The 12,098-nt window shown below is 37.5% G+C and overlaps 1 protein-coding gene across 1 annotated transcript in view; it reads left to right on the forward strand.

Annotated features, from left to right (window-relative positions):
- Window positions 1-12,098, forward strand: part of stat5a (signal transducer and activator of transcription 5a) — a 62,568-nt gene that overhangs the window by 34,114 nt on the left and 16,356 nt on the right. Inside the window, exons 3-9 of the mRNA XM_087810080.1 lie at window positions 4,262-4,399; window positions 4,477-4,633; window positions 7,628-7,717; window positions 8,193-8,367; window positions 9,959-10,089; window positions 10,153-10,304; window positions 11,833-11,988. Of these exons, the coding sequence (XP_087666206.1) occupies window positions 4,272-4,399; window positions 4,477-4,633; window positions 7,628-7,717; window positions 8,193-8,367; window positions 9,959-10,089; window positions 10,153-10,304; window positions 11,833-11,988 (989 nt within the window). The 5' untranslated portion in view covers window positions 4,262-4,271. The remainder of the gene's footprint in view (window positions 1-4,261; window positions 4,400-4,476; window positions 4,634-7,627; window positions 7,718-8,192; window positions 8,368-9,958; window positions 10,090-10,152; window positions 10,305-11,832; window positions 11,989-12,098) is intronic.

The raw sequence follows: 12,098 nt of genomic DNA on the forward strand, positions 1-12,098 counted from the left end.
AGGACCTCAGTATTTTGAAAAAAAAACCCTCCCTTCCCTGCGTTATTTTAAGTGCAGTCACACGGGATAAGTGAAGTCTGTAAAATAGTCATTATTACTGACATTAGAGATAGAGGTAGGGACACAGATCTAAAAAGGAGGGCAGTTACTGAAAGAGAAAGTTAGTGTAGCCAAGTTCCTGGTTTAGAGAAGATAAAGTGGACAACTGTTTATTTTCTTTCGTTTCTCTCCCCAACTTGTGCAGACGCTCAACAGCGAGAGCGCTGACCTGCAAATAAATAAACATTATTCTTACAGAAGAGACACCGTCTGTTACAGTAGTGTAACCGAGTGTATTCGTGTGGGAAACACGGGGCTGGAACTTAGTTTGTAGCTGTGTAGCGCACACGTCTTCTTTACTTTCGTCATGTGGAACACACCCCCAATAACAACGAACTCCATCTACTTCCTTTTAAACATCAGTAGCTTTTTAAAAACAGCAGAAGTAACTATTAACACAATGGCGAGTGCCTAAGGTGTCTGTTACAGTGACATATATGCGGCATTCAGAGTTACAAACAAAGACTTTCGGATTCACTCGGGATTAGTATTATCACCCGACGTCTGTGTTTGGTGAATTATAGTGCGTAATTTGCGGCGGAATTATTAAATCAAAAATCTCAGACATGGCGCTTTTGCACGGGATTAAAACTCAGACATTCTCCACAATTATTACAAATTACCAGAGGTCCCCAGATAATACTTATCCCGTGCGAATAGGGCTTTAGACATCTAATTGAACGTTGCAGAATATCATCTCACAGGCTACAATTGCCCCATTGGCTGCAAGATCGAGATCACTTGGTTTAGATACTTACTATTGAGTGACCCGCACATGAAACCGGCATGGATTGTATGATGCAAACAATATGATGACATTATGAAAAACAGCATTGTACTAATGGAAATGTTTCAGGATTTAATGTTTTTTTTGTTCAGTCTATCGCTTCAGAATTGAGCAAAATTCCTTTTCCGGGACATGGTAAAAAGAGCAATTTAACAAAGAACAAACCTTGCTGGTTTATATTTTTAGGATGGTTTTCTCCAGTTTGAACTTTAACAGAAAAAACATGTTTCTATTCGACAAAGACAATGGTCCATTCATTTATTCCACAGGGAAAGTCGGAAAAATATCTCCCAAATGAATTCCACATTCATTTAGTAAATTTAAAAGAGAAAATAAATCAATACTTTATTTCATCTACAGTATTGTCTCTCTAATCATGTTTTAATTTGTAGTAACTCGATAAAAATTATTTCTGTCATTTAATTATTTGTGTAAACCAACGTGAACTGTGGCAGTTTAATGCGTTGTCACTTTAGATTATGTATTTTTTGAACAGTTTTCCAGTTTGTAAATGTGTCTTTTTCCTCTTCACACTGCAACACCAGTGCGAAAAACAGTTTTACTGCCTCTGAAATCTTTTGGAAAAGAGGAGAAAAACAGCTTTTGCTCATCAGTTGCCAAGATTTTCACGTCTTTTTCATCCTCTTTTATGTACTGATGAACACCAAATTACTGTGTTGTTGTCACATACTTTTATATCTACTGCCAAGAGGATTCCTGGGCTGTTCACTGCATCCGTCCATAAATAAAGTATGAATCCAAGTTTCCAGAAACGTATACCATATTTATTGCCGTAATAATAGTTGAACTTCTTTGTGGTTGAAAGAGGTGAAGCAAGGATAAGGACGTCTTGTTTCACTGTAGTAGGATTGTCTTTTCCCCCTTTATGTGGTGTAGGATGTAGAAAATAACTTTTCAATAGTACTTTTACCTAATATTTCTCTTGAAACTGTTTTGATTATTTGTGCAGATAAAGTTTCCGAACATGTACTTGGAAGGGTGGAGTTTAAGATTCTCTCACAAGTCCTAAGAAGAATGTTTTTAATTATTATTGAGGGAAAAGTTATCTTTTTATTCTCAATTATTGACAATTATATGCAACAAGGGTGTTGGCAGGAATTGAAAAATAACCTTATTGATGTTCTTTACTGACTCAAACACAATACTACACCCAATACATCTATTCAAGACTGTTATGTTGTCTATTTAAATGGCATCGCTTAGCAACCATTTTTTTTCTTATTTTAGTTTGAGAAAAACATCTTTATTTGAACGTTTTTGGGAGTTAACCAATTTAACAGAGCTTCAGTTTGTTAGCACGTGCGTTTAATCTTAAATGTTAAATCATTTTTGAATAACCGCAATGATTCTTTTTGAGAATCTGATTCAGTTGGTTTGGTCAGTTTGTTGCGAACAAGTATGGTAGGTACTGATATCTTCTTGAACCTCTTCCTTGTGAAAGTAAAACCAAGGAGCCAGCACTGGCAATTCATTTATTTAGTGAAGATTAAAAAATTGGTTAAAAAAAACGGCGCCTGAAATCTGATGACGTTTTTCCAAAGATGAGAATCTTTTTCTTCCCAATATATCAGTTGATCAACTATACTCCCTAAAATGAGACCTCAAATCCAAAGTGCAGCTGCAGCTTTGTTGGTAGCTAATAGGAAGTATGTATGATTTATATGAAGATGTTTTATGGTCAAAGGCAGGTCTTACTAAATAAAAAATAGGTTCTGACACATTTCAGTAGAGCCACATGCACCAACACAAACACACACATTCACCGCAAACTTCCCGCACTCACCTATGAGTCTATCTCTCAATGAGACATTGGGTTAACTGGAAAACAACCATCAAGCCTCTTCAAAACCCCCTAACATGCTCTAATGTCACACACAAGTCTTCATTATGGTTTGGCGCAGCCAGTGGAGCAAAACCAAAATAGTTAGCATGTGTTGTTTCCCCTTAAACCTCTTAGATCTTGGGTTATTTGTTTTATTCCAGCAGGATCAGCAAAACCTGTTAATGCATCAGCGTGGATCAAATGAATACAGACTATATTTCCAAAGCCTCTATCAGGTGCTGGCAAAAGGGTGGACCAGGCCCTTCGACTTAATAAATGGGGGGCCCCCCGTGAGGTTAGAGTGAAACTATAAACTGACAACATTTTGAAAACTTTTAATATAAAGTAGGGAGATAGTTTTTGAATTTACAAGGAAGATGAAAAACCAGAAACTGACACAACAAGAGCCTTTATCTCGTTATGCAAACAAATGTACATGCTGTCTTTAATAATGGCGCAACGGAGGAGCCACAACATAGCAGTTAGACTTTTTTAACACTTGATAAAACATTATTTTTGACGGATGGACGGATGGATGGATGGATGGATGGATGGATGGATGGATGGCAGAAGGAACAAAGAATGTCTTAAAACGTTCCGTTCTGCAGTGCATGGAGAGGAGCCTGTTGGTTACTCTTGTGAGCCGCCATAGTGTCATGCAGAGGGCGTTGAGGGTTACTCCACACTTTCCCCCCCCCATCACAGACACACATTTCCTGATCAGCCTGTCCAGCCAGTTACTGTCTCTCGAGGTCATGCCTCCACCCAAACACACAACCCCAAAGATCACGGCAATAGCTACGACAGACTGAAAGAAAAGGTGCAACAAAAGACCTCAGCCTCCTCATGAAGAAAAGACTGCTCTGACCCTTTTGAGCACTCGCATTGCTGCTTTAAGAGACTCTGTCTTTGTCCTATCTTTACCTGGAGAGCCACCAAAGACGTTGCAGTCCCCTATTCGAACTTACTGGCAACCCTTGTTTTAAAAAGTTGGTTAAAAAAACAGTTAAAACTTTGTTTATTTTATCTCAGAAGAAGCTAGCTTTTGAGCTATTTCCCATATGTGTGTGTTATGCAAGCGAGTTCTTTCAACTCATTGCTTGGAGTGGTTTTCTGCTATAAAATATATAAAATATTCTCGCCATTATTAAGCTGTTTTCATGCTGTACTGTTCATTCTATGACAGTAAATGAAACCGAACTTTAATATAAAAAAAATCCTTGGTCACCATAGAGTTGTTGTACTTCAACTAAATGTTATGCTAAACAATTTCCCGAAGGACACCTCCTGAGGTCAATAAAGTTTTACCTTACCTTACCTTACCTTACCTTATGTTGTTTAATGAATGGCCGCCAGTCTTTGTATTCTCGCGAGCACTGATCGTTGTCATGTGGACATCACAACGGAATCAGGGGGAATAGTAGACGTGGCGAGTGACAGACTTTAGCTAAGAAACTAGGAACTTCATGCTCTTCATTCTTCGACTCTTACGTCATGAGAATTTTTCGACACATTGACGCTCTTGTCCACAGGGTGTTGAACATGGCCGTGTGGATCCAGGCACAGCAGCTGCAGGGAGATGCTCTCCATCAGATGCAGTCGCTGTACGGGCAACACTTCCCCATCGAGGTGCGACACTATCTGTCCCAGTGGATCGAAGGTCAACTGTGGTGAGCGTCTGAGGGAAAACTATTTGACTTTCTCCTCCCAAGCTCTGCTGCTCTCTTACGTATACGTTCATGTGAAGGGACAACATCGACCTGGAGAATCCACAGGAGGAGTTTAAGGCCAAGCGGCTGCTGGACAGTCTGATCCAGGAGCTGCAGAACAAAGCGGAGCACCAGGTGGGAGAGGACGGCTTCCTGCTCAAGATCAAACTTGGACACTATGCCAGCCAGCTGAAGGTGAGACAGCAAAATTGGATTTCCTCTCTCAGTTGTACCAGTTGATACGTTTTTGTAATTCCATGAATCTTATTTTAATGTAACTATTTCTGTTGAGAGTTACTGTTCAGTTTTTTCTTACATATATATCTGATATTTTCTTTTCTTTTCTAATTATTCAGACCCCATGTGTGTCAAACTTAAGGCCTGCCAAATTATATTAATGTTCATGTCGATATGGTGACTTTGTAAAGTAGCAAGTCATTAAGATAAGATAAGGAACATGTATTATTGAGTTGATCTGTTTTTTCTTTCTCCACTATTGTCCTATTTAAACTGTATGTCTTGAGTTAACTTTGTTATGATAAGACACTTTAAATACAATTGAATTGAATTCAATTGAGTTGAATATTATGGGTGTCAGCACTTCAAATGAAAGTGAAACTGTTGAAAAAAGGAAAGGAATTTGATAGGAGTGTTTGGTAAAGGAAGACAAATGCATAGAGATACTTATGATAAATTGATGAAAAAACACACATCAGAATCAGACTTCCTGTTGCCTGATTCACCCCTGATTTCTACAAAAGATGACAATATTCAGCCCTGCTAGTGAAAACTAAAGATTAAAGTTAACACTTTGAATACAGCCTAATGTAAATTACTAGAACTGCATCTGTTGAAAACAATTAATGCATTTATTAAGTCATTTTCTTTCTTCTAAATCAAATCTTTTGATCTGACGTATTCACTTTAAATGAAAAAAGTTGAGTGGTTTTTCGTATTAATTAATCTTTTTTTTTTCTCATTTTTAGTCTCACCTATAATTCGTTTACGGGTCCTTGTAAATTAAGATACATTTTGAAAATGTCTGGGCAGCATTACTTAATGTCCGCCTTTATTTTTTATTGAATCGCTTTAGCACAGACAATTCTGAGCAAATTCCAACCGGCAACACACTTTGTTTGTTTTTGCAACAATGATGTACAAAATATCGTGTTTCTGCGAAAACGAGCAAAGTTCACTGGATCTTTAGGACAAATTGTGTCCCTCCTGAACAAACCGAGCCCACACAGAATTGTTGGTTGCCAGCCAGCCCAGCTATTTATGATCCTGTCGTCTGTATCCTGAAAGCAAGCGTTCATTTTTCAAATTTAAAACGATGACCAAAGAATAATGGAAAGAGGTTTTTATTGAATCCCACTTTCTACATTCACGTCACCACAAGTGTTTATTGAGTGCGATGTTTTCTTTAAATAGAGAAAGTGTTGCTTCTGGAGATGATTATTAGAGAGCGACGTGTATGAAAAACTGTGGAGAAAAAAAGTTCTGATCAGATTAGTTAGAGCCTGGATCAGAAACATTTGAGATCTATCTATGTTTTTAAGGACAAATGTTATGACATCTTGCGACTGCGACAAAAACAAATTATATATTCAGCGTTTTAATTGAATTAGCTTTTATACTAAAAAATATTTTGTCATATTATAGTAGAAGTTGTTGAGCTCTCTCCTCAGCTGGTCTGAGCATCTTGTGACTTTGCTGGAGTTCACGCAGCGGTCTGATACATTCACCGTGACAACAACTGTGTAGAGAAACAAGAGGTTGAACAAAATATTTTGTTGTTCGGTCATTTGATTAAAAAATAGATGAATCAATAATTATCTGTTATTAATTTATCTGAATAATCATTTTTTTAATCTCATAGGAAAATAATGGAGAAAAGTCTTCAACTTAAGTTTTAAAAGTAAATTCATTTTTGTCCTCTATTCGCAAATATATTCAACCATAATCTATATTGGAGATCTGTCATAATTCTTATCGCTGGTAAAGAAAACAATAGTAACCAAAAAGGATCCTCAACTTTGATGCTTCATTTCTGTTTCTGGTTATAAAAAGAAAAATCATTGTCAAGTTTGTCTTAATATAATTCTGATAGAAGACAACGCGTTGAAAATACAAAATAAGTTGTATCTACAATTTTGAAATATAAAGACAATTAATTAACACATACATATTCTTAAATTACAAGATTTCTTTGTGTTTTTTTATTTATTTATTTATATATTTTAATTATTTTATTATTTAAATATGTTTTTTTCCCACATATGGACAGTCATTCAATTCTGTCATTAGAATATGATAAATAATAATTTTCTTTTTTTCTTTATGGAGAAATATTCCAGAGATATTCTACAATAATAAATCATAATAATACATAAAAAGTATTTATGCCCTTCAGATTATAAAAACAAATGATTTCAGTTTCATTACCGTCAGTTAGCAGCAGTCGTACATATTTTGTAACATATTATACACAAACACACAGTTACTCGTGTCTTTTAGAAAAGAAAATGTGCGTAGTTCTGGATAAACTTAAGATAGAGAGAAGAGAAGAAGGGAGACGAGAAGGAACAGATAAGCACGGCGGATTCCTGAAACAGTATTATTCATTTATAAATCTATTTAAGAATTTAGCACTGCAGTCTTGTCACTAGTTATACTAGAAATGTACTAGAAAACACTACATATATTCTGTCGTCCAGAGATTAATGTTGCTTCATGTTGTTGTTGATCTTAAGTAAACAATCACCTTCTTTAAATCCTATAAATGTCGTGTTGATGAGTAATACACCGTGTCATGTTCTCTTAAGTGGAAAATATTTAGAGGATCTAACCAGAAAAAACATCTTAAAATCTTTACCAATGTTTCCATACGAGCAGGAACTGAAACAGAATTGCCTTCAAGTTCACTAATTCTAAAGGAAAATGGGTGTCAAAGTGAAACTTAACTCGTCTTCAGTGTCTCCTGCGCTGACGCGTGCATGCCAATGACTCATGTCTGCGTATGAAACGGGCAGATGTATCATTAAACGGCTCTAATGAGTTTTAATAGAGCGTCGTCGACTCAAGATTTTACTCAGCTTTCCCTAATTGGCGAGTCCAGCGTGCGGCGGCCGCCCGCCTCGTCAGCGGCTAACAGGCTTTAACACGGCACATGTGCTCCTTGTCTTTCAGAGCACGTATGACCGATGTCCTCTGGAGTTGGTCAGATGCATCAAGCACATCCTCTACACCGAGCAGCGGCTCGTCAGGGAGGCGTCCAACGTAAGTGCCTGAATATATGTATACATTTGTGCGGCTTCCCGACAACAAAAAACACTTGTCGCTTAACCATACATTATTCATGTTTTTGTGTGTTTTTTGCAAGCATGTTTAGAAATATGTGAGCCTTTCTCCTCACTTGTACCTGTAGCAAAAGTTTAGCGCCATGGTGTTTCTCAGCTAGTGGAGCATGAAACCACTGACCCCTGCGGTGAATTGATTTCCAGTCGAAACATGTTTGTCCTATGAGAGCATGTTTAGGCTGATTAAATTCTGCCTGACATGAACTTTGATAACCGGCCACAAAACACTGATGTATTTCTTCTGAAAGCTGGAGCCACCGCTTTCTTCACAGCGGGTGTCCGGTCTCCCTAACAACCGCCATGTTGTTATGGTTTCCATATGATATAACTCGTACAGAATTCTTTCAGCTGCTCAATTATCAACGTCTTTCATGTGCTCCTGTCCCTTTCAACAGTCGAGCTCTCCGGTGGGGGGGATGATTGACAGCATGTCGCAGAAATATCAGCAGATCAACCAGGCCTTCGAGGAACTCCGCCTGCTGACCCAGGACACGGAAAACGACCTGCGCAAGCTCCAGCAGAACCAGGAGTACTTCATCATTCAGTACCAGGAGAGCCTTCGGATCCAGGGTGAGAGCAACACGAAAACTCGCTTCTCAAATCGATCCATGGGTCACAAATCTATTTTTACCAATGAATCCCTCATTTTTTTTAGATCCTTTTGTTGTTTTTGTTATAAAGCTTTGTACATGTAATTGTATTAGTGTCCACCAGAGGGCTATGGAGAAATTCGCAACTTGCCCTCTATTTGATGTGTTGGGTGGTCGAGTGAGGGGCCAGCAAGGGTCAATAAAGATAGCATCAAATTGTATCATCTATACAGCTATTTATTATATAGTTATTATATGGTTAAAATGGAACCGATAACATCTGACAAAAATGGCTCAAATCCGTAGTGAAAACACACCGAAATAAACAAAACTTTGATGAAAAGAATGTTAATTAAACTTTGGATCTGAGACGTGCGGAAAAAAACTGCATAAAGACCCCATAAACCGTGACCCGGTCTTTACAAGAAGTTACTTCAGTTGAGTTTCGGACCCCCGGCCTAAGAGTTCTGTTGTGACTCAAGTTGCTCGAAAGGAAATTTATCTGAGGAGAAATAGTTGAGTCACACAAGTCTCAGACGCATTCTGCCTCTGTCTGAATTACTGTGACGTCCTGTCGTCTCGTCTGGATTGACGGAGGGTTTTAAAGTATAGTAATACTGCGAAGAAAATTGCAGCCTCTTTCCTGTACTTATTCAGTCCACGTCAGTTAACTTGGAACAATGTTTTGAGTCGTTATTATTGATTTAATTTATTTTTAAGAAGATCATGGCATTAATAATTAATTAGGCACTGGATTTGTCTAAATATATTATTTTTATATGAATGTATTTATTCAAGTACAATTATTTTACTATGACATTTTTATATTTCCTGCATTTAGTTCTTTTTATGTTGACTAGACAAAACAATCCTCTTAGTTACATTTTCTTTTTACTGAAAAGATTTGTTCAACTAAGTCGTTTTTTTTTATTTATTTCTTCCTCATATTTATTGGTTACCTATTTTTATTTCAGTTATTTACAGAAAAGAATACATCGTAATTGTATTTAAATTTACCATATTTAACCTTAGGATTTCCTTGTATATTTTATCAATAAAATTAAAATATAATTCATTATGACAAAGACTTGACGTGATGCATCAGGAAAAATTAGCCCAAGTTTTATTCCGTTTTTGTTTTCTGCCGTAAACATAATTCAATATGTGTTTTGAATCAGCAGAGGTCTTTCATATGAAATAAGGTGCTTGGCAGAGGTATGTACTGTCGTAGTGCTTCTCTCGTGTACACAGTCAATTTCGAAACAAAATCAGAAGGGGAACAAATAATCTCCGTCGGCAAACAAGTCGAGACAGAGTTGAATGAGGCTCGAGTCAAAAGATAAGTCCGAGCCAGAATCAATGTGGAAATAGTTTCCAAGTATTTAGGAAGTCCTTCTCACTCAGGAACATCGTTCAATAAGATAATTTATCGACCCGCGAGAGTTTAAAACATGTCCCTCTTATCACCGCCCAACATTCCATTTCACCTCTTTCTTTTTGCGATTCCTCCATCTTTTTTACTTGTCCTCACATCCCCTTTTTCTGCACCCCGGGACGGCCCCCCTCCTCAGCTCAGCTCACCAGTCTGACCACGCTGCCACCTGCTGACCGGCAGCTCCGGGAGCCGGCGCTTCTCAGCAAGAGAGCGACGGTGGAGGCATGGCTCACCCGAGAGGCCAACACACTACAGAAATACAGACTAGTGAGTCCGGATCTCCAATGTCCGAGCGGCGCCGTCTGACCGCATCTGTTCCTCCCTGTCCAGGATCTGGCCGAGAAGCACCAGAAAACACTGCAGCTGCTCAGGAAGCAGCAGACCATCATTCTGGACGACGAGCTGATCCAGTGGAAGAGACGACAGCAGCTGGCGGGCAATGGGGGCCCGCCAGAGGGAGGTCTGGACATCCTGCAGTCCTGGTGAGATCCAACCCACCTCCCACCAAGATCACAGCTCTTGCACACAATCTGCAGGTCACAGCTTTGAACCATGTTGTCCACAAGGCGTGGACTCCTGCTGCTGCACTGAATAGTTTTTATTCTTTAGGGGGAAAATCTCCTGAGCGTTTTGAACAAATCTGAAGAGCCATTTCATCGTTTGCAAACCCTTTTAGCTCAGAACTCTCACTGTGTTGCCTAAAAACATATTTCATTTACTTATTTTCTGCTGACAAATAAATAAATACAATTATTAAAGTAACAGATGCAAATAATATGTCATTATACCATGATTATAACAAAAAATGTATAGCTAGTTATTTCTTATTGTGTAAGTTTTATCTTAATAAAAATCACAAAATGATATTAAAGCACTTTTAGAAAACTTTGGAGAAACTTGAAACTGTCATGGTGTTTTCACAACAACCCTGAGCTGCACTGTTGCGATCTATGTTTCAAAGTGATCAATCTGCTTGGTGGCGTGTCTTATTGGTTAAAGCACTTGGACTTGAAGTGTTGCCTCATAACAGGCACATTGTCGAACAAATATTTGTGAATGTTATTGACTTTTTAGCTCCATTTTCTTCTATTTCAATCTATTTAAAAAATATATACATATATATTTATATCAATACTACATAATGATGGAATTGTTAATTATGACTAAACAATCAATAATGTCAAAAAACTAAACTACTATAGATGTTAAAAGAAACTATAGATTAAAAAAAAAAGATACATTATTTATATATTATAACTCATTTCAATTCACATTATTTCCATTCGAATGTTTATTTTTCTCAAAAAATGTATTTTGTGTTGCGTATATTCAAACCATTTCAAATCAGCCTGAGTTAAGAACTATGGCCTTCATACTCTTACATTAGTTAAAACTAAATCTTTTTAGATGTCACTCCACTCCTTATTATGACAAGAGTTAAATAAAAACACCACAAAGTAAAGCAGCAAAGTGTCAACACTCATTTTAAATACTGAAGTTCTCAAATTTGCTTTGGACTGGTCGAAGATAAATTAAATTTTATTTTGAACTTCTGAATGATATACGTCTTGGTATGATCTCACTTTTTACATCTGTTTTCCTTTCATAAAATGTTGCCCTCTGATAAAAAGTTAAATCTAAAAGAACCACCGGGAAAACAATATGTAGATTGTAGAGCAGACTCCACTTAATATGCCTTCTATAAGAAAGATTAAAGATGAAAAACAATGTTTTAAAAAAAGTTTATCAGAAAAATCTCACAAAATATATGTAATCTACATTTTTATTTTATTTTTAAGTCTTTGCGACTTTAGAAAATCGAAGCATTTGTACTTTTAAATGTATATTTAAATAAAGTTATAGCTGGTGCCAAATACGCAGCCATTTAAAAGGGAATCATTTCCATCGATCACAGGATGTGATGATCTTTTACAAAATTAAAGAATACATTTGTTTTAATTGACCTTGTTTGTTTTTTTTGTTTTTTTTCATGTTTTTATGTGTGTTTAGGTGCGAGAAGTTGGCAGAGACCATCTGGCAGAACAGGCAGCAGATCCGAAGAGCCGAACACCTCCGACAGCAGCTGCCCATCCCCGGCCCCATAGAAGAGCTTCTCAGCGAACTCAACAGCACAATCACAGACATCATCTCAGCACTGGTCACCAGGTCGGTTCCTGCGTGTCCGTCTCTCTTTTCATTGAAATATTTACATCAGAAAATGTCCTTAAGCCCCGCCCACTGAAACCACGCACATCACCATCGCTCTTGTAACCTCT

The sequence above is a fragment of the Callionymus lyra genome, chromosome 15 (genome assembly GCF_982586985.1).
Source record: "Callionymus lyra chromosome 15, fCalLyr1.hap1.1, whole genome shotgun sequence".
In the NCBI taxonomy this organism is placed as follows: Eukaryota; Metazoa; Chordata; class Actinopteri; order Syngnathiformes; family Callionymidae; genus Callionymus; species Callionymus lyra.